This window comes from Pyrus communis, chromosome 1, assembly GCF_963583255.1.
Source record: "Pyrus communis chromosome 1, drPyrComm1.1, whole genome shotgun sequence".
Lineage (NCBI taxonomy): Eukaryota > Viridiplantae > Streptophyta > Magnoliopsida > Rosales > Rosaceae > Pyrus > Pyrus communis.
In genome coordinates this window covers 9004085-9024472 of record NC_084803.1, presented here as the reverse complement: position 1 = coordinate 9024472, position 20388 = coordinate 9004085, and the positions used below count along the sequence as shown (strand labels likewise).

General features: G+C 38.8%; 4 protein-coding genes across 12 annotated transcripts; 2 read left to right on the top strand and 2 right to left on the bottom strand.

Moving 5' to 3' along the window:
• Nucleotides 1–1548: 1548 nt before the first annotated feature.
• Nucleotides 1549–3324, top strand: LOC137725717 (polygalacturonase-like). The gene is made up of 4 exons (XM_068464524.1): nucleotides 1549–2028; nucleotides 2148–2437; nucleotides 2664–2892; nucleotides 3106–3324. Exons 1-4 carry the CDS (start codon nucleotides 1549–1551, stop codon nucleotides 3322–3324), a joined length of 1218 nt encoding a protein of 405 aa, XP_068320625.1.
• Nucleotides 3325–7659: 4335 nt separating this feature from the next.
• On the top strand, nucleotides 7660–11328 carry LOC137732461 (ankyrin repeat-containing protein At5g02620-like). 6 transcript variants are annotated; one of them, XM_068471812.1, is made up of 4 exons: nucleotides 7660–7969; nucleotides 8309–8853; nucleotides 9204–9613; nucleotides 10008–11328. In XM_068471812.1, exons 2-4 carry the CDS (start codon nucleotides 8370–8372, stop codon nucleotides 10872–10874), a joined length of 1761 nt encoding a protein of 586 aa, XP_068327913.1. In that variant the 5' UTR covers nucleotides 7660–7969; nucleotides 8309–8369; the 3' UTR covers nucleotides 10875–11328. The 6 variants fall into 6 exon arrangements, with proteins under 6 accessions (XP_068327913.1, XP_068327898.1, XP_068327889.1 ...); XM_068471797.1 differs by having other exon boundaries at nucleotides 8288–8853; XM_068471788.1 differs by having other exon boundaries at nucleotides 8285–8853.
• Nucleotides 11329–11462: 134 nt separating this feature from the next.
• Nucleotides 11463–16659, bottom strand: LOC137732501 (type I inositol polyphosphate 5-phosphatase 12-like). Of its 2 annotated transcripts, XM_068471831.1 has the most exons (11): nucleotides 15493–16659; nucleotides 15125–15377; nucleotides 14042–14852; nucleotides 13804–13928; nucleotides 13647–13731; nucleotides 13328–13490; nucleotides 13185–13225; nucleotides 12831–13098; nucleotides 12569–12692; nucleotides 12129–12489; nucleotides 11463–12004 (listed from the first exon to the last, which is right to left on the bottom strand). In XM_068471831.1, the coding sequence occupies exons 1-11, from the start codon at nucleotides 16358–16360 to the stop codon at nucleotides 11660–11662; spliced, it is 3444 nt and encodes a 1147-aa protein (XP_068327932.1). In that variant the 5' UTR covers nucleotides 16361–16659; the 3' UTR covers nucleotides 11463–11659. The 2 variants fall into 2 exon arrangements, with proteins under 2 accessions (XP_068327932.1, XP_068327923.1); XM_068471822.1 differs by having other exon boundaries at nucleotides 13185–13490.
• Nucleotides 16660–16964: 305 nt separating this feature from the next.
• On the bottom strand, nucleotides 16965–20289 carry LOC137739370 (probable thiol methyltransferase 2). Of its 3 annotated transcripts, none has more exons than XM_068478941.1 (9): nucleotides 19837–20289; nucleotides 19618–19748; nucleotides 19447–19533; nucleotides 19202–19302; nucleotides 19019–19118; nucleotides 18688–18734; nucleotides 18472–18549; nucleotides 17516–17612; nucleotides 16965–17382 (listed from the first exon to the last, which is right to left on the bottom strand). In XM_068478941.1, exons 1-8 carry the CDS (start codon nucleotides 19919–19921, stop codon nucleotides 17531–17533), a joined length of 711 nt encoding a protein of 236 aa, XP_068335042.1. In that variant the 5' UTR covers nucleotides 19922–20289; the 3' UTR covers nucleotides 16965–17382; nucleotides 17516–17530. The 3 variants fall into 3 exon arrangements, with proteins under 3 accessions (XP_068335042.1, XP_068335049.1, XP_068335056.1); XM_068478948.1 differs by having other exon boundaries at nucleotides 17531–17612; XM_068478955.1 differs by lacking the exon at nucleotides 17516–17612 and having other exon boundaries at nucleotides 18471–18549.
• Between the last annotated feature and the right edge of the window lie 99 nt (nucleotides 20290–20388).

The following is a 20388-nucleotide window of genomic DNA, read 5'->3' as shown; positions in this document are numbered from 1 at the left end:
GCACCTAGGTGTCTAGGCTAACCCAAGCCTAGGCAGTTTTTTTAATTTTAATTAAATTTATTATTTAACATATAAATAAATGTCTACTTTACTTTAAAATATAAAAAATGTATTGGGATATATAAATTGCAAATAGAATGACAAATAAATTATAAAGTACTAGAACATATTCAAAATATGAGGATCTAAGTACTATTCAACAAGTCTAACAAATTATTGGAAATAAAATGCAAAAATGGAAGTTATCTATTATTTGTCTAACTGAGAGACATGACCTAGGCGGGTCTAAACAGGTGCCTAGGCATCTTTAGGCACCCTTTCTTTTTTGTTTTTTTTAATTCCTATGAATTAATAGGGATGACGGTCAGTCGCCAAGTTAAAAATATGTTGTACATTGATTCACCCCTTTACTATTGAATATTTAGTTATTCATATACATGTATACAAGTATTAATCCACCCCCTTCATGAAGCAATGCAATTACGTACTTCTGAAGAAGTTTACATGAAAACAATGTATGCGATTAAGAATTATAAACCCAAAAAGCATTAAAAGTTTGATTGAAGTCAAAATGGGGTGCAAAAGAAATGATGACGATGATAAACATGTATAATATATATTTACTATTTAATTACGTATGTGATGAGCAAGAGCATATGGCCCATGTCATATATGTTTGGCAGCCACAGATTAGTAATGTGATAGAGGTGAGAAATGTCTGTCCTCGACCTCCAGTACAATTCACACAGTACGTACGTAGTGTTAGCTTAATTAATTAAGTTGTCAATTAATTCAGTTAATCATGATTTTAGTAGAAGGGGAACTAATAATATTGACCTGTGTTTAAGGCTGTTTGATCGGCGACTTCTCCGCCAGCCACTGCTCCGGGTTTCTTCCACGTGTCACGTGGCAAAACTTAGATGGATATATGAACTCATGTTATACAAAACCAATATATACGTATAAGATGAGGGATATATCTCATTCCTTACGTACGCAAGTGCCTTGCCAGATGGGAAAGCCCTAATAAACTAGGAAAGATCACTTCGATCATATATCATCACATGCATGCTAATAATGCCATTTGCCCGCCGCCTAATAATCTCTCTCTTTTCTCTCTCTCTACTGCGCGTATATATAAGTATAAGCTGTCACATGCATTATGCATATATGTCTCATGTCTCCGTACATATCACTACCTAACACATGTATCTAACCCTAAACCCTAAAGCCAACGATCGATCGGCGACGTGCAAATACAATAATACTTTTTGATGATTTGTTAATTTTATCATATAATTAAGCTGCACCTGCACTCCACCATTTTATAATTACCTACGCTGACTTTCTCTAATATACACATACATATATGATATGAATATGTACTGGTACCTATCATGGAATAATAAGCAACTATAAATACCTCCAAAGTACGGCTTCTTTTTCAGCATCCAAACCCAATCCAATTACTTATACCAATTAATTCCATCGAAATCATATATATTTTATATCCAACCCCACATCTGAAGTACTTATAGCATCACAAAAATGGCCTATACATCAAGCTTCTGCGGCAACATTCATAATTATTATGTAGCAGCAGTAATGCTGTTTTTCACGATCAGCATATTGTTCTTGCAGTCTTCCAATGCAGCGGCAGTTAGCTACAATGTGATGAAGTTTGGTGCACGAGCAGATGGGAAGACGGACTCGACCCAAGCATTCGTAAAGGCATGGGCATCGGCGTGCAGCTCCGGGCAGGGAAATGCTGTCATGTACATCCCCAAAGGAAGGTTCTTGTTGAAGGCTGTGGTGTTTAGAGGTCCATGCAAGACCAGACAAGTTACAGTTCGAATAGACGGAACCCTTGTGGCCCCCACGGACTATAGGGCTTTGGGAAACTCAGGCTACTGGATTTTATTCATTAAGGTCACCGGACTTAGGGTCCTCGGTGGTTCCCTCGATGCCAGGGGGGCTGCATTATGGGCTTGCAGGAAATCCGGTAAGAGTTGCCCTGTTGGAGCTAGGGTAAGTACGCATAAATATGCACTTTTAATAATAATTACACCATGCTAATATAATATATATATATATATATAATTAACATAATACTAATAAAATAATAATAATAATATATGTATGTGCAGTCTATAACGTTCAATTGGGCAAACAACGTTCTGGTAAGTGGTTTAACATCGATCAACAGTCAGGCAACCCACCTTGTAGTCAACAGCTGCAACAATGTGGTCGTTCGAAACGTGAAGCTGATCGCTCCGAGTGAAAGCCCAAACACAGATGGCATTCATGTGCAGAGCTCTACCGGAGTCACCATCACGGGCAGCATCTTGCAAACCGGAGACGATTGCATATCAATCGGTCCAGGCACCAGAAACCTCTATATGAGCAACATCAAGTGTGGTCCAGGACACGGCGTAAGGTACAGTCGATCAGTCTTATTTATTTACAAGTTGGGTTTATTAAGTAACACAAACTTGGGATGGGTTTAATTAGCATGTGATATTGTAATGGACTCCGATGTAGAAAAGATTAACTTAATTAATAACCAGCCTAAACATTGATTCACAAAAATAGCTTAATTACGAATTAAAGTAGTGTCTCTCATGATATCTGAATGTAATCTGATGACTCTGTATCTAATGCAGCATTGGAAGTCTAGGCAAGGATCTCAAGGAAGATGGTGTCCAAAATGTAACCCTAACGAATGCCGTGTTCAGTGGATCAGACAATGGAGTACGAATAAAGTCATGGGCCAGGCCCAGCACTGGCTTCGTTAAGAACATTCTCTTCCAAAACATCATAATGAGGAACGTTAAAAATCCCATCATCATTGACCAGGATTATTGCCCCAATAACCAAGGCTGTCCTTCTATGGTAAAGTTAATATCCTATATTATATTCCCTTAATTACATATCTATTAAATTAAATTAAATCCAGATGGCCCTTTGCCGCAATGGCGTAAACCTTGTAAGGGCTTATAAGAGTTAAGCTACTTCTAATATTACCAATTAATTTTACGGTGAAACCTCAATTTTCTTCATATAATAAACAATCTAGTTAGCTTATTAGTTTTTCTGTTGTTGTAGAGTTCGGGTGTGAAGATTAGTCAAGTGACATACAGAAACATACAAGGGACTTCGGGAACGGCAGAGGCAGTAACATTTTATTGCAGCCCTAGCACTCCATGTACAGGGATTAGATTGCAAGACATCAAGCTTACATATCTGAATAAAGCTACCACGTCATCGTGCAAGAACATTGGTGGAACCAGCACTGGACTGCTTATGCCAGATTCTTGTATATAGATAATTGATCTATATATTATTAAGGGAATTATGTACGTGTGTCGTACGTGATTTTACAACAGCATAGGACATATATCGATCAGGTTGTATGATTGTATCAAGATTAATTACCACTTATCAATGGTGATGGATTTGCACACTGACATGGATGCAGTTATTTGTAGAGCTTCCATGGTTGAGTGTTGCTTGGAGTATATCAATCCTATTGAAAGTGGATATATCTCTACGTATCGATTTTCTGAAATATTGTAATGAGTTTTTGTCAAATTAATTAATACCGATATTGTATCAGCTTCATTCCCATCACAAAGAAGAAATTAAGAAGGTCTAGTCAAATTAGGATTTGATACAAATTTTAATAGATTTTAAAATAGGTGTAGTCAATTAGGATTCTAAAAGACTATCAAAGATTTTGAAATCATGGTGTTGTCAAATTAGGAGTTAAAAGGATTTTAAAAAACACATCCAAATCTAGAGGTAGTCGATTATGATTTTAAAAAAGTCCACAAATGTCTAGGTATGGGCGAGGGACTTTGATAGATTTGAGGATGGGTAGTGTAAATACCAAATGTCATAAAAAACCCAACCCTCTCCCTCTGATTTATTTTCACCCCATACCAAATAGAAGATAAAGTAAGAATCTGCCAAAATTTATATAGAATTGTAGAGTACCTATTAAAATCTTTTTAATTCTGTCACGTAAAATTTATTTTTAATCAAAATCTTCTAAATCCAAATTGATTACAAGTTGCATCCGTATTTGATGATGCAAGATTAAATAAATTGCAAATAGGAAATTTTCTCAAATATCATATGAACTTATATAACATTTTCAATTTGTATATGAACTAAATTCTTTTAAACAGTTTGTTATACCGATTTTAAGCAATTTGTCATAAATTATAATATATATATATATATATATGTTCATATAACGTCCTTCACTGCAAATTATTCAATTTAAAACTGACCATTAAGGCATTAATTAATGAACCCATGTAAAATATGGATCCAACATCGCTGGTCAACTGATTTTCAACATAAAATAGATATGGATTGATCACTGGTCAAACGCAATTTAATTAGAATAAGTAGAGAAATCAGCAGTACAGTCATCAGATTGAAATCGAATGAAGGTGATGATCTCAAACATGCACTTTAAGTAATTAGATGATAACTACGGAATCAGCACGTACGATCAAAACTTAACTTTGATCGTTTGAGATGATGATATGCTGATGCTTATAATTTGCACACAAGTTTTGAGGGTATTTGGGGATTTTTTTTGGATATTTCAGATTTTTAATTGCTAATTTTTATTTAGAAGTATAAAAATTAAAAGTTTAACGATTAAAATCTTTGAAATATTTAACTATTCTATCACACCGATACTCCGAAATACTCAAGAATTTTTTGTGTTATTTGACCGACTGGCCCTGTTCTGGTAAGAGAATCATCATCATGTGTCGCACACGAATGTCCGTAACCCTATTTGACTGGAAAGCAAGAGAGAAAGAAATAAAAAATGGAGAACCGCCGCGCGCAGTCTCGGATCTTGATACTCAGTCAAAAAGGACTGCATGCCTAACTAATTGTATAATTACATATGCCAATGGCTATGTCATCTTCCTTCAACAAACATTAGGTACATGTCAACTTCATAGTTTGCACACACAGTCACACACATATGCCTTTTTTAAACTTAGCATTAAAAGATAAAATACATATGTGAAATGAAACAAAAGTAGATTAATCTACAAACAGTTAAAAGTTTAATGTTTTTCATTAGGTTAAATCAAATTAAATTTCATATATTGTAATCTACAGTTAAAATTTTGGAAGACTCCTAAAAGTTTAGGTTTGGAGAGAAAGAGGGGTTCCTCTTTAATCTCATATTTGTAATGTACAATATAGTAATGTTAAAGAAACTAAAATTTTAAATTAAATTTACATAATTTAGTTTGAAAATTTAATGTTCCTAGCATTATCCTAATGTATATTACTAGATTACAGAGCAGCTCATGTTTCTCTCCAAATTGTTATACTATCTATTTGTCTAATTATTATTATCCTATACAATATCCAAATTGTTTTTTTATTTGCCTACGTAATTGTGAGACCTACGTCATTGACCTTTATCAAGTGCCAGCATAAAATTCAGATCTATTATGGATTTCGTGGTTCTAAATTGATAAATCAAGAAATTTAGACCGTTGAAAAGAGGGAGAGAGATTCGAACTTTGATTCATGTAAGTTGAGCCAATAAGAGCTGTAGGATTGATGAATAATTCAATGCAGCTGGCAGTCATTATCAACAAAGTTCCATTCATCAAATTCCTTCCGACTTTATATATTTTCAAACTTGGGATTGAAAATTCAAATGGATTCTTATTCACATTTTTTTTTTGTCGAAGATTCTTATTCACATGCTTCATAGTACCATACAACATTGGCCTCAACTCTCTTAAGCCATTTTAGTTGTTGTAAGCAAAATAATTAATTGTTTTTGTAAACAACTAAATAATTAATTTTCTATTGACTTCTTTTTACCCAGCATCTCCAATAAATATGTTAATTTTTTTATTCAAATTCTTAATTGATGATTGATGTGTTTATTTTGAAGCATGCTATCAAATTTATTTGTATTCCAACTCGTATGTTAATTATTATTTTACTACCATAAAAATAAAATAAACAGTTAAATATTTTTTAAAGCTTTATATTCAGGTCAATTATGGGACGTACCAATTAAAAAAATAAATAAAATGCAAATTAAGGCAGTGTTGAAATTGACGCTACAAGCCTTGTTGCCATTCCAGGTCTACTAAAGGACTATTCGGTTGGAGCAATATTTACTGTCAAAAGTGATTAGTTGACATTTTACTTAAAATTTGACATCTCTTTTGAAGATGATCTAAACTTTGCAGTTTGCATATTGTTTGGGGTGTGCTCATTGTACCTGACACAAACTCCTCATTTAGCCATGAGGATCTGTGATTTGTGGACATATATAGATTGAGTACTGCCGGTCTGCCACTGCTATTCGATCAACTACCAATTTATATATGTTAATTTTAAAGGAAAACTAATAAAAAAATGTTTGAAAACTTTGAGTTTTAATTATAAGAACAAAATAAAGGGTAAAATGAATAATGTCATGATTGATTTTTTAATGTAAAAATATGGTTTTTCGTTAAAATGAACAATACAGTGAGCTTTTCGTTAAAACTTCCTAATTTTAAAAGGAATTTGAAGTCGATTTTTCATTCTCCACTTATTCTTTGGTTTTCTTTTCTGTATTGTTTAGCTCTCCGTCTGCGGAACGAGCCGTTTGTTCTTTTAACTTGTTCTTTTTCCCTTTCGTAGGGAAGGGACCTTTACCACGCTGTGGCCCGGGGGTGTGGCCCGGGGGTGCGGCCCGGGGGTGCCCACCATGAGTGTCTCCACACTCCACATGCCATGCATCTTCTGCAATTTTTCTTTTTCAATATACTTATATTTGTTGCTATCACCACTTATTCGTTGTTTATTAACAACTCTTTATGTTTTAAGGATACTGATTGATCAACAACATATATAACACATATGCGTATGTATATATATTACTTCCCTTTGCCTCTACATTAATTTTTTTATTAAATAATAGATTTGTTAGATTAAATATTAAATTAGGAAGCCGACAAGATTTGAACTCACCAAGGTGCAAAGACATCACTTCTCTCCACTATTATGGTAGATGGTCATTTATCCTCTGTATTAATTATTAATTCTTTGTGTGTGTGTATAAAGTTGGGAATGATTCTTTTCCTCTTCAATTATGGGGATGCACATGTATCATGTATCCTTCTTTATTTCTTCTTCTCAATACAACTCTTGCAAGACAAAAACAAAAAAAAATTCTATATTATCTCTAATTATTATGTATTTGTCTGATTATTTATCTCAGTGGACTGGAGATATTTGATTTGGAAAAGAATAAAGTCCTTTTCCCCCTTTAAATGTCAAATACTGATCCCTTGATATATGTCCATTATTGTGGACGGATATTCTTATGCATATGGGTATGGCATGAATGGGGCCAAGTAGAGATATACATCTCACCCTAAACACATTCGTCGTTTTTAATAGAAAAAACATTAGCTATTTAGTAGTATAGTCTAATAGTATTACTCTTCATTGGTAAATAAAAAATTTTAAATTCAATTATCTTCAAAAGTAAATTTAAACTATATTATTATGTGACTAAACACACTCTAGTCGCTTTTTTTTTTTTTTTTTTTTTTTATAACTCATAATGATGTATGGAAGAAATTATCTTTACTTGGAAGTAAAAAGCATCATGGGACTCTCCTCCACTGAGTCTCCTCTCCCGAGTATCATTTATAGAATTATAGATGGTGTTGTCAGCAGTCGTTTGTCCTTGCTGTTTGTCTCCTTATAGAATCTCGATTCTCATGTAGTTTTGTACGAGTTGAGTAGAAAAGAAATTTGTTGGTGGGGTGTAGTTCTTGTGTTACTCATTGATTAGGTGATAGTGATGATACCCCATCATTGATCAAAGTCTCAGCCTTTGGTTTTGGGTTTCAGCCTCAGCCGCATGGTATCTAAAGGTTCTAGCTTTTCGGATTCAGAGCACTAGAATAAGGTATAAAGCTTCACAATCAAGGTACTTTGTAATTGGTATTCAACTTTTGTTTCTTGTCATCTGTTGGATTTGGATTTAGATTCCTTTCTGGGTTCTGTTGTTTTCATTATTCAACGGGTTTTGATATTCCAAATTGGCGAGTTTCAGTTTGGTTAAGTAGTTTTTTGGATCAAAGAACTGGAATTCCAATAATTAAGTAGAGATTGGAAAGCATATTTCTTGAGATGCTATATATCTGCAGAATTGTGATTATTAGTTTACTGTAAGGAAATAAATTTGGTTGAAATTGTTTATCTGGTTATGATCATGGAAAAGTAGAATTTGAGATTTGAGAATCAGGATTCTGAGGACTAGGAAGTTGGAGTTTGTTTGAGATCAACCGGTTTCTGCGAAATTGGTCATGGAGAGGCAGAGCAGTTTTCAGGCTCCAAGGATGGAAAAACTACCAAGTTTCAGTGGGGCAATCGAGCAACAGTCAAGTTCTCGAGGAGCGATGGAGAAACAGAAGAGTTTTCGCGGGTTTATGGAGAAGCAGAAGAGTTTTCGGATAGTTATGGAGAAGCAGCTGAGCTTTATTGGCGGTGAACGGAGGAGGAGCAAAGAGTCACCGGGTAAAAGAGGTGATTCCCAACTCCATTTGGCGGCTCGAGCAGGGAATTTAGTTAGAGTCAGAGAAATTCTTCAGAATTGTAACAGCACTGAGTCAATTGGTTTATTGTCGAAGATGAACCAGGAGGGAGAGACCCCACTCTATGCCTCAGCGGAGAATGGGCATGCTGAGGTTGTTGGGGAAATGTTGAAGCACATGGACCTTCAAACTGCATCCATCGCCGCCAGAAATGGCTACGACCCATTCCACATTGCTGTAAGACAGGGCCATCTTGGTAAGATAGTAGTATGAATATCCATTTCATTTGTTGAAATTCATAATATTTTAATAGAAGCAGTTCTATAATGTTTATTTCATATGCAATGGAAAAAAGGAACACAATTTTTGTAATTCGGTGTTACAGAAAAACATATTATCCTCTTGAAGCTGGATTTTGAAATGTTTCTGGACTGTGCCTTCCTCACTCACATGCACGCGCGTGCGCGCATACATACAGAGAGAGACTTTACTTGTCACCTTATGCGTCTGGTGACCTATAAGAGCCTAATTATGTTTAGGAGACTATCACATAATATTCCTTCGTCATATGCATCATTATGATTTGAAATTGTTTCTTTCTTTCAGAGGTGTTGAAAGAACTTCTGCACGTGTTCCCAAACTTGGCAATGACCACAGATCTATCGAATTCAACCGCCTTACACACGGCTGCTACTCAGGGGCATATTAATATTGTAAATCTCCTTTTGGAAACTGACTCAAATCTTGCCAAGATAGCCCGCAATAATGGAAAGACTGTGCTTCATTCAGCAGCAAGGATGGGGCACTTGGAAGTAGTCAAGTCCTTACTACGCAAGGATCCAAGTGCTGCTTTTAGAACTGATCTTAAAGGCCAAACTGCACTACACATGGCCGTGAAAGGGCACAATGAGGAGATTGTGCTGGAGTTGCTGAAACCCGACCCCTCAGTTTTGACTGTGGAAGATAACAAGGGAAACAATGCATTGCATATTGCCACAAGGAAGGGCCGTATTGAGGTGTTCCTCCTTTCTTTTCTTTCAATTTTATTTACTAACCTAATGAAATGTATAATATCAATGATTCAAGTATTCATCGTTTTAAATCCAAATTTCTATACTAGGTATGGGGTCTAGCTTCCATTTGTATACGTCTCGAGAAATCATGTTAAATATTATGTCCATGCTGATATTTTTACTCAAAATGTATGCTACAGCTTTACTCTGAAGAATGGTTTGGTACTTTCATAGTTGGTGCTTAATTGGTGTATGATATTCGTATGTGGTAATGGCAACACCTGTAGTTCTCGTATGTGATTTCGAGTTCATTTGAACCGAACCAATCTGAAAATCTGCAAGCTAGCTGGTAATATAATTTTGTTTGCTCAATGTTCTCTATGTACTTCATGTGCAGAATGTACGCCGTCTGTTGTCCATAAATAAAGAGGGTAGTAACATCAATGCAAGCAACAAGGCTGGAGAGAGCCCCCTTGACATTGCAGAAAAATATGGGAGTCCAGAACTTGTGTCCGTGTTAAAGGAAGCAGGGGCCACCAATTCTAAAGACCAAGGAAAACCTGCAAATCCAGCAAAGCAGCTGAAGCAGACTGTGAGTGACATAAAGCACGATGTCCAATCCCAACTTCAACAGACCCGCCAAACTGGTGCCAGAGTCCAGAAAATTGCAAAAAAGTTGAAAAAGCTCCACATTAGCGGCCTCAACAATGCTATAAACAATGCCACTATTGTTGCCGTGCTGATTGCCACTGTTGCTTTTGCAGCCATATTCACAGTTCCTGGCCAATATGTTGAGGAAGAAACGACAGGGCTTACGCTTGGAGAAGCGCACATAGCAAATAATGCCGCTTTCATCATCTTCTTTGTATTTGACAGCCTGGCGCTCTTCATCTCCCTGGCTGTTGTGGTAGTCCAGACATCTGTGGTGGTGATTGAGCAGAAGGCAAAAAAGCAGCTTGTGTTTGTGATCAACAAGCTCATGTGGCTAGCTTGCCTCTTCATTTCGATTGCTTTTATTTCTCTGACGTATGTGGTGGTGGGCTCACACTCGAGGTGGCTTGCAGTGTATGCAACAGTAATAGGCAGCACAATCATGCTTACTACCATTGGCTCCATGTGCTATTGTGTCATTTTACATAGGATGGAGGAGAGCAAAATGAGGAACATCCGGAGAGCTGAGAGTAAGTCTCGTTCGTTCTCTATGTCTATGGCATCAGAACACGAGATTTTGAACAGCGAATATAAGAGGATGTATGCGCTTTAAGTTTCATTTGGGAGAAATGAAACACAACGGATCGGGTGACCTGTGGCTTCACAATCCGATTCAGATTTTAAGTATCCGAACTGATGTGAAGCATCTATCTCTTAACCTAGAAATATGGAGTATATATGAAGAAAGTAAGAGTATCGCGGTTGAGCAAGTAAAAGGACGACACATATATCTGCTTCATTCCTCATTTGTGATCTCTCCATGGTTCTTCTGTGTGTGGTATGTGGTTACCGTCTATGCTATGAGTTCAGACATCCATGGTTTGTTTGATCCTTAAGGGCTGTGAGCCTGTGAGGCTGTTGCAGATACCGAACTGAATGAATGTTCCATGCCAAGTTGCCAACTGCTGTTGTTCAAGTATTACAAGATTATAGATTATCTTGTGTTGTCTGCAAAGTATTGTAATAACAGTTGATCTTTATAATTAATAATATCGACTACCCTTTTCGCATCATATTGTTCAGTTCGTCTCGTTTGTTTTTCTGCGTTTATCTATTGATCGGAAACAAATCGGAAATAAACTACGAAGCCTGAAGGAAAACAGACAGGATAATGCAGAGAGAGATGGCATGACACTGGACGTATAAAACCTGTCCCTAAACTGTCTTTTAAGTAAACAACAGGCTTCAAAGAGAGTATTTACACCATGTTTTGCTTTACACTAGAGTTTCTAACGAAAAGAATGCACTCGGTATTGTATCAGATCCATCTTCACTGTTACCAGCTGATGATCCATGTTTCTATAAACTGCCTCATACTATCAAGTATTAGATACTAGCTTAGCTTCTAGGATTTTTTAAGTTGGTTTCGCTTGAAATGTTAGGTTGCCGAACTTCAGACCTGTGAACCGGACTTCCCTGGCATTTTTTAGAGCTGTTGGATTTTGAGTCCATGCGGGTCTTGGCTGAGAAGCAATGCCGCACTCGAACTCTGTGACTACATGTTTGAGCTGAGCAACTACCTTGGACACTGACCATTAAAATCGCTTCCTTGTCGCAGGTGTCTTCGCACCACCAATTTTGAGGGATGCCATCAACAAATTCTTCCAAGGTATGAAACTCTTCGTGATGAACTGAGACCTCCACAGACTGTTCAGGTTTGATCATGCCTGCTGCTGGTGTGATCTATTATTTTATGTTTTAAAAAACAAAAGAGGTAAATTAGAAGAATAGACGCCTGCATTTTCCACTCCAAAAAGGAAAAGAAAATTTATAGGACATAGCAAAAGCAGCAGGGAGAAAGTGATACCTCAAGCCATCGAGGAAACCCGTTGGCACCTCTCGGGCGATAGTCAGGCTCTTCCCCATCCTCCTTGACAGTGGACTGGCCTTCACAAGTGATTTTAAATACGGCAGTATCCTTTACACATTTATTAGTGATACGCAAAATGGACGTGTCCTGATTTTGAAGGATTATGTTGTTGGTGTTCAAAATAGTTTCTGGAACATAATTTGATTCTTCAAGATTAGACCTGATATTCTGATTGGATTTTACAATTTCCCCAAACTCCTTTCTCCTTACCGATCTATCAACATGTGCAATTTGTAAACTTAGTTTGCACCGGACAGGTTTGTGATCACTGTCAGTCACGTCCATGCGTGCCTCATATCTATATAAAATCAGGTACCAAGTTTAGAACAATTGAAGAAAAAGAGACTAAAGGTAACTATCCCTGAAGAAGAACATACTGTATAATTGACGAGACTACAGGGCACTCTAAACTGCACTCAGCAACTGGTAATGGCCGATTGTCACGATATATTATTCTATCGCACCAGGCAGGAATGCGTTTCTTCTCACCAGAATCATATCCTGTAAAGGATGCATAGACAAAGTTTCAAATCAACACACTGGAAAATTCAATTTCGCAGATATGCACAATTTACTCGTGTAAGAGAAACCAACAGCGTTAATAGTAATGCAGAAATTGACTGCCGCTAGACCAAATACCTGCTAAACCTGCTTGGTGCCTTTCAAACTTGTATGTTGGAGGGAATCTGATGAGTGCCTCACGCATCCCTTGGAAAACTTTCCCGGCTTTCATCTCTGCTCTGAGCTGATCTTTTTCTCTGAGCCAATCAAAGCATCTTTGTGAAACAAAGTCCCTTGCTTCATCGTAAGATATACCAAAAAGCCGATAATTGAAATCACCGAGAAAAACAACCACATCTGCTTCAGCTAATTCAGGCCTTACATCTTCAGTGTTGCCGCTGACAGCCTAAATCACCAATTGTTTAACACTTGGCCAATAAATATAAAATTATGGATAAAAGGATTGATTTACGAACTAGAACAAGTACATACATTTGGAGCTCGGGACATATTAACAGAAGTTGAGACACCAGCTGCAAGAGAGAGGACCCATGGCAAGCCAGAAGAATAAAGCAGCCAGAATAAATACATAGAGAAGGCAAGAGAACAAGACAAAAACAGGTATGGTAGCATACCAGCTGCCGTGTTAAGTAGAGATGACCGGTTGAAGATCATATTTCGATAAATGTGATCAAAATCAGCATTACGGCGATTGACAGCTTCCAAATGTGCAGCCAAATGACAGTTCACAAAGCACATTATACGATCATAGACTCGGATTCTCAAACCAACACCTCCCTGCTTGAACATAATTAGTCTGTTCAGTGACCCTTTTTTCATAAGGAATAAGAAACCGATATGTTTAAGAAACTGAGCAGACAATCAAACTGACTCCATTCTATATTTAATTCTGTATACATGCCAAATGAGCATTGTGAACGGTGAGGAACAAACCTTGTTACCAATGGCACGACCAAAGCCACACGGAACTGCTCCAGCATCAATATCCCCAACATGTGTTCTGAGATTCTTTCTTACCCTATATGAGAATTATGAGCTCATAAAAGGAAAGAAATATATGAGGACAAGATCCACAAGGATAATCGCTTACCAAAGAGATATGAGCAAGCCAGCAAGCTGCCTAGAACCCATACGTTCGAAAGTTTTTCCTTCTTCTAAGGCCTTTCCTATATTATCAAGCCACCAGTTGCCAACAGAACTCCCTTCAAGCCCTACCTACAAAAGGAAAATAATGGTAAATAAATCAATCAATCCATAGAACGAATAGAGATTTTGTATCTGTCAAAAGTAAAAAATAAGCAGTTCACAACATCATTGAAGGATCTTACAGTTTCTTTTGCTGCAGACATTGCAAGAAAGCCTGCGCCCATTTCTACTTCTTGTAACCCGACAACTACAATGCCAACATCCGGCACAGCAGAGCCCAACCATGACATTAGTGCATCCTGAGATGCTCTTCCTTGACCAACATTCCATGAGCCTACTAAAATTCTAACATTGTCTCTTTTGGTATATACACTTTCTTTTGCAGCCAATTCTGTACGTATCAAGTTGTCTGTAGGTCCTGGAGATTTGATGTGCCATCCGCGAATACCACCATGGGTGGCCAAGCTATAAACAACACCAGTTCCAACGGCCAGTTTTATCACTGGACTACTGTGTGCAACCCATCCTGCAATCAGATTTCCCTCAAGATCCAATACCTGAATCATGCCACTCACATAGCCTACATATATTCGTGTCCCAAGAGTGCAAAAGCATTGGACACCAGAATAATGGTGATTAAAATCTTGCACACGGTTACCATTTCCATCCCACTGAACCAGTAAACCATTTGTGCATCCACTCCATATCATGCCATCCGCAGTTTGCACTAGTGCTTCTGTCTTCTTGGATTCTTCTACAAATGCCCCAGCCCCTCTTGTTGCAACTCGTCGAACAGCATCTGCAGCTCCCATTATAGCATTACGCGACCGTTGTAGAAAGCCCCCGGATTTCTCCTTTTTGGATGTTGAAACAAATTTTACCTTCATCTCATCTTCTACTGCTTGATCTTGCTGCACTGCTGACATGTCAACTCGATTCTCAATCTGACCTTCTACATTAAAGACTTTCACAAGCTCTCTTGTACGAGCGTCCCTGACAAATCAAAACCTTTTAGAATAATTCCAATGAAAATTATATATTAGAATCTCTACCTAAGCAACGATACACCCTGAAACTTTAACATCTCCCTGAAAACATACAATACTGAAAGAGTGAAATTCTGCAGAAATCACAGGTTTTTCCTCTTCCCTTTCTTGATCATTATACAAAAACATGAATTGTGTTAACCGTGTAAAACATGTAGCAATACACACACATATCACACACACCGCTAACACAAAGAAGGTGTCAAATTGAAAACTAACCACCAGGAGAAGGACATAGAACCGGCACACCAAACTTTAGCTCTGAAATTATCAGAAACCAAACACTTGACATCTTGAGAAGATATACTACAGACGCCATTAACAGTAACTTGGTTCCTGAGGTCAATGCACGACCTCTCCACCAGCAAAGCTGCCATATGCCTTTCCTCGGGTTTTAGGGAGAGAGATTTTTCAATGGTTTCCCATGGCCAGATTTTGATAACACCACCCTCGGAACCTGACCACATATCACCTGCATCCAATCAAAGCAACATGATATCATATATATTAACATTTACATTGGAAAGTTAAAAAAAAACCAAGCAATACACTAGCACTTGATGAAGAGTAACAAGTAAGTGACTGACCGTAAGCAGTGAAAACCATGGCGAGAACAGGAGCACGGTGGGCCTGCCAGGAAAGACCTTCCTTAAAAGGAGTAGAAGCATCCAAAGACTGATCCATCTTCCAAGACCTGATCTTGCCATCCTTATGGCCAGTCCAAATCAAGCGATTGCCGGTATCAACCGTGAGACAATGGGTGGGAGAGGTGTTGACGGATTCATAGTATGGGGCGGCATCCTCATCACCCCTCATGACTCTGCTAGTAATACCAAAGCCAGGTTCAAAGGCGTCCTTTAAATCCCAGACCCTGACTCCGCCCTCCTGGCCAGCCCACAGCTGGGTGTTAGTGCAGGCAATGGTCCTGAGGAACCTGCCAACCTGTGTCTCCCTGAGAGGGTGGGGTCTCAGCTCCAAGCAGGGGGGACGACCAGGATGGACAAAGGCGCGAGTTGGAACCTTGAAGATGCCAGTGCCGCCGCCACTGCCAATGAATTCGGGCAACGGCTGGCATTCTCTGTTGTCATCAGGATCATCACCATCGTCCATGCAGAGGCTTTGGTCCAGCCTATGGGAGTGAGTGCCGCCCACGTACACTTCATAATCAGCACCGCCAACAGCATTACTAGTGGTGGTGGTGCTGCTGCTGTTGGAGGTGGAGTAAGGAAAGAAATCGTCGTCAGAAGAGTCGTAGTAGTCCACATTATTATTGTTATGAACGCTCTTGGGGACAACGTGGACGTCGTCGAGGCTATGTTTGCGTATTTGGTGGTGGCGTTTTTGGGCGGAGGTTGGGCGCAGCTGATGGCTCAACGAATGGGATTTGCGGGGCGGAGGGGCGTTGCTTAGGCCGGCCAATGCGTCCCTGTCGTCGTCCTCACTTCTCTCCTCCATAGTACTAATCAGTTAACTAAGAGATGTTGTAATGTTGGTTGACGAATATATGAAGAGCTAGCTAACAATGAGCTGCTAGCCAACAGAGAATCTTTACTTGAACGAGATGAATATCATCACGAAAAATGTAGAAAATCCATCAGAATTGAAAGAAAGAGGAGAACAAAACCAGAAGAGAGAGAGAGGAGAAAATAGGAGAGAGAGAAAGAAGAAAGGGTCTAACTCTAAACTTGCAAAAGGATGGGAGGGAAGGGGGGTCCGAGAGGAGAGGAGAGCACGTTGGTTGGTTGGTTGAATTGGTTGGAAAGCGAAGAGAGCGAGGGAGAGAGAGAGGCCTCCGCAGAACTGGGAGGGGCTTATATTCCATAGCCAATGAATGCACTGCATTAGTGCGTTGTGCTCTCCTCTCCTCCGTGGACCATGCGCCTACAATTTGACCGTACACGTGTCAGGTGTGTCAACTCAACTTTGCCTTCCTTTTACACATTTTAGAGGCTGAATTTTCGCTCACCACCACTGCAATCACTACCATATTGTTTGCTGTTACATAAACGTGACTTAATTTATCTACTACACAAATTTTAAAATTTAAAAGCAATCGGTGTGGCGATAAACAATATATATAAATTCTGAAATTTAACTACGTACAAGAAGCCGGTGTTCTGGAGCAAAAGGATTGTTTGTGCGCATTTACAGTTTCGAAATGAACCACGAACAAAATTATTACACAATATTGAGCATTTATTTTCTTGTCATCCAATTCAATATACAGCCTTATGCTTGAAGCTTTCGACAAAGTCTGAGGAGAGTAATAGGCTCAAACGTACACCACATCACCCTCTGTTTCCAGGGATCCTTAAACATTGACCAATTATTTAGAATTGAAAGAAAAATTGCTGCAGATGCTTTGCTTTAGCAGACTAATAACTCCTTAGAGGCAAGGGGAAAACAACTGACGCCGGCCATTGTCAGAGAGAGGATTTGCTTAGATACCTCTTCCACCTTCCTAGCTTCTCTCTTCCCTGAAAAATGTAATCCAGATTTCTTTTAGAACTCAATAAACATCGACTGTGTTCTTGATTATGCCCAAATCAACTGAAGCGAAGCTTTCATGGTAGAAGACTAGAGTCTAGATAAACACAAGTTCAAACCAACCAAAAGGCTAGTAACTTAGGTGTATCTCCGCAAGCACAGATGAACAAAGAGCGTATCAGCATCAAGCACAAATCTGTAGTCTTCGTCCATATGCACCCTTAGGATAATCAAAGTTAAGGTCATTGACAATGTAAACGGGGTAGATGTTTCCTAATGATAAGTTTGGTTTGTAACAACCAGTTCACACTGCTCATGGTCTTTCCCCTTGCCAATTGATCTCGCACCTTTGCCACTCAACTCTCTTCCTTTTGAGTTTTCTGGAACCTTTACAGCTTTAAACATTTGTTTGTGATTTTCCTACTAAACTAAGAGGCTTCCGAGTACTTCTGTGCAATGGAGGAATCACAATTTAATCTGGGTGACTCTTTTTATGGTTCATGTTCACCTGAGCTTCATCCTAAAGATTCCTTCAAATAGTTGGACGGGGGCAACGAACCTTTTCCTGTCCTCATAAGTTTAGACCTAATGTATGTTTATTTGTTGTCCCTCATATATGACAGTTACAATCTTACTTCTGTTCCTATGCTAAGATGAGACTTCGGATGTACTTCAGGATCATATTCTAGCCTGATCAAATTGGGTCTTATCAAATGCTACTTGGATTACCAAGGATTAATTCGACCTTACTAATCTTGTTGGAGCGATACTGACAGCATAACTCTGGAGAGGCAAGTTCTCACCCCAAGAGAAGTGACAGGGATTTCGGCTGCCTATGTACTTAACATAATTGTCTGCGATTACATTTCAGATTGCCTATATAATACTAATAGCCATAGGCCAGCATCTACATTACAGAATCGTCTCAATTTGACGAGGTAGGTGGACTCACCCCAAGGCTGATATATTTGTGATGTTTTTGGTACTTGATATTTATAATCATTTATTTCACCTTGTAGTATGACTTCTAAACTTTGGCAGTCACGTATCCAATTTAACTAGATTACATGTTACATACCTTGCGAGGTCGGACAGCTAGTTCATTGTCTAAGATGGAGGTTGCTTTAAAGCCCAGGGGATGCAAAACCTCTTCATAACTGCACAAAATAGAATCAAGAATAATCAGTATAGACTACAGTCTTGTAAGTAAAAACAGTATCATTTGTATGTGATCAATAGCAACACCAGTTCAGTACCTAAAAGATTGTAAAACAGGATATGGAGTTGGAGCTTACTCTGAAACTGACACTTTGTAAGGTGGTCCACCAATATGATCACTGGTCTGCCATCAGATAAATTTACTTATCAATAGACTATCAAACTATGTATAAACATAAATATTAAAATTCGAAAATTTTAACTAATCAAAATTTCAATAAAACTTGAAGAAATAAAAATGCAAAAAGAAATGAGCTATTACCACAAATGATAATCAAAACCGGATCCCTTCTATTATCAGATGGATGCGTTCATGTTCATTGTAAGGAGGAAATACTAACAAAGAACAGAGACACACACACATACACACAATGAGAGAGAGGTATATGAAGGGAGAAAAGTTAATACAGGAAACATCAGTGTTATGAGCTCCCCATCCGGTTTTAAGATATCTGCAATCTTCCGCGCCCATGCAGATCTCATGTCTGGTTCAACAGCACAGAAGAACCTGTACCATAAGACGCGATCAATCAAAAGGTCTTTCTCATGGGAAAAAAAAAAAAAAATACAGAGTGTTTCAAGTAACCTTACGTATAATCAAAAACGAGATCAAACAATTCAGTTGGATGCCAAGTGAAAAAGTCCGCCTTTAAGAAGGTGAAGTACCGTGCTTTGGGAAGTGAGGAAAACAACTGCCATGACATTTCAAACAGAAATTTGAAGTAAGGACCTCATAATCTAACTAAAAAGGATCAGAAAAGGGTACATATTATTCATGGCCGACGGGCGATTGACCTCTGGTTAAGTGAAAATGGAGTGGATATGTCAACTCTTACCTCCAGAGCTTTGTTAATGGCATTCTCTGAAATGTCCAATCCAGTGGCATGGCGTTCAGGACATGCAATTTCTACAACATCATATCCCTGCCATCGTGCAAACAACTCGTAATCGAATTCCTACTGAGAATAGTGTAATGACTAGAGAGTAATGAGTAGAATAGTACATACAGTGCCACATCCAGGGACAAGAGCCCTGCCCTTGGGAAGGGCTCCCGTCCGATGAAGATGGGAAATAACGGGCGTTGGCTGCCCTAAATCCCAAGGGGTCAAACCTTGCTCCCAGCACTTGTCCCAACCGCCTTATGAAACCAAAAACCCATCCATCAATCCCAATCAGGAAACCCAATTTATCACCTTATTCTTAAAGAAAATCGAATGGGTAGCTACCTGTAGAGTTGCTGTGCACGACTTGCTGAAGCTTGTCGACGGCAGGAGGGTTCTGGTGGGCATCTTCTTCCTGTCTCTTCCTCATCAGCCTTGTTTGGTTCGCGCGAGCAAGGAGGCCTCTCCTGGGAATCGAACCCACAAAATTTGGATTGAGACAGAGATTCCTAATGCATGATGAGAGGAGGAAATTGGAGCCTCTGCTGATAGCTCTTGTTTGGTAAGCCAGACTGGACTGGACTGGACTCGCAGGAGAGCCAGTTGCTAGTATTCTGAGAGGAATTTAGTCAGCAGCCAAGCCAACCCTCTCTCTTGGCCCGCGTTCCAACCGGCCCTCCCTCCTTGCGAGGGACGTGTTTGCACCGGAGTTCTGGCAGTCAAACTCCCTCGGAACTCGGGAATTTAAGGTGACGTGTCCTCGCGTTTTAAAAAATTTAACGACGTGTCAAAATATTGCTGGTCCCGGATGCACCAGGGTAGGGTATCTCAGATACATAGAATAATTTCCCCATCTCCCCTCCGTCCTTCCCCCGCCTCCCCTCCGTCCTTTTCCCC

Coding starts and splice junctions, on each gene's coding strand:
- LOC137739370 (XM_068478941.1), bottom strand. CDS start 19,921: ATGAGGAAGAGACAGGAAGAAGATGCCCACCAGAACCCTCCTGCCGTC. Junction 19,534..19,617: donor TTGTCCCTGGATGTGGCACT/GTATGTACTATT, acceptor GCACGATGGCAG/GGATATGATGTTGTAGAAAT. Junction 19,303..19,446: donor CCATTAACAAAGCTCTGGAG/GTAAGAGTTGAC, acceptor ATGTCATGGCAG/TTGTTTTCCTCACTTCCCAA.
- LOC137732461 (XM_068471812.1), top strand. CDS start 8,370: ATGGAGAGGCAGAGCAGTTTTCAGGCTCCAAGGATGGAAAAACTACCA. Junction 8,854..9,203: donor TGTAAGACAGGGCCATCTTG/GTAAGATAGTAG, acceptor TCTTTCTTTCAG/AGGTGTTGAAAGAACTTCTG. Junction 9,614..10,007: donor CAAGGAAGGGCCGTATTGAG/GTGTTCCTCCTT, acceptor CTTCATGTGCAG/AATGTACGCCGTCTGTTGTC.
- LOC137725717 (XM_068464524.1), top strand. CDS start 1,549: ATGGCCTATACATCAAGCTTCTGCGGCAACATTCATAATTATTATGTA. Junction 2,438..2,663: donor GGTCCAGGACACGGCGTAAG/GTACAGTCGATC, acceptor TATCTAATGCAG/CATTGGAAGTCTAGGCAAGG. Junction 2,893..3,105: donor ACCAAGGCTGTCCTTCTATG/GTAAAGTTAATA, acceptor CTGTTGTTGTAG/AGTTCGGGTGTGAAGATTAG.
- LOC137732501 (XM_068471822.1), bottom strand. CDS start 16,360: ATGGAGGAGAGAAGTGAGGACGACGACAGGGACGCATTGGCCGGCCTA. Junction 15,378..15,492: donor CATGGTTTTCACTGCTTACG/GTCAGTCACTTA, acceptor GATTGGATGCAG/GTGATATGTGGTCAGGTTCC. Junction 12,490..12,568: donor GTAGTCTCGTCAATTATACA/GTATGTTCTTCT, acceptor GATTTTATATAG/ATATGAGGCACGCATGGACG.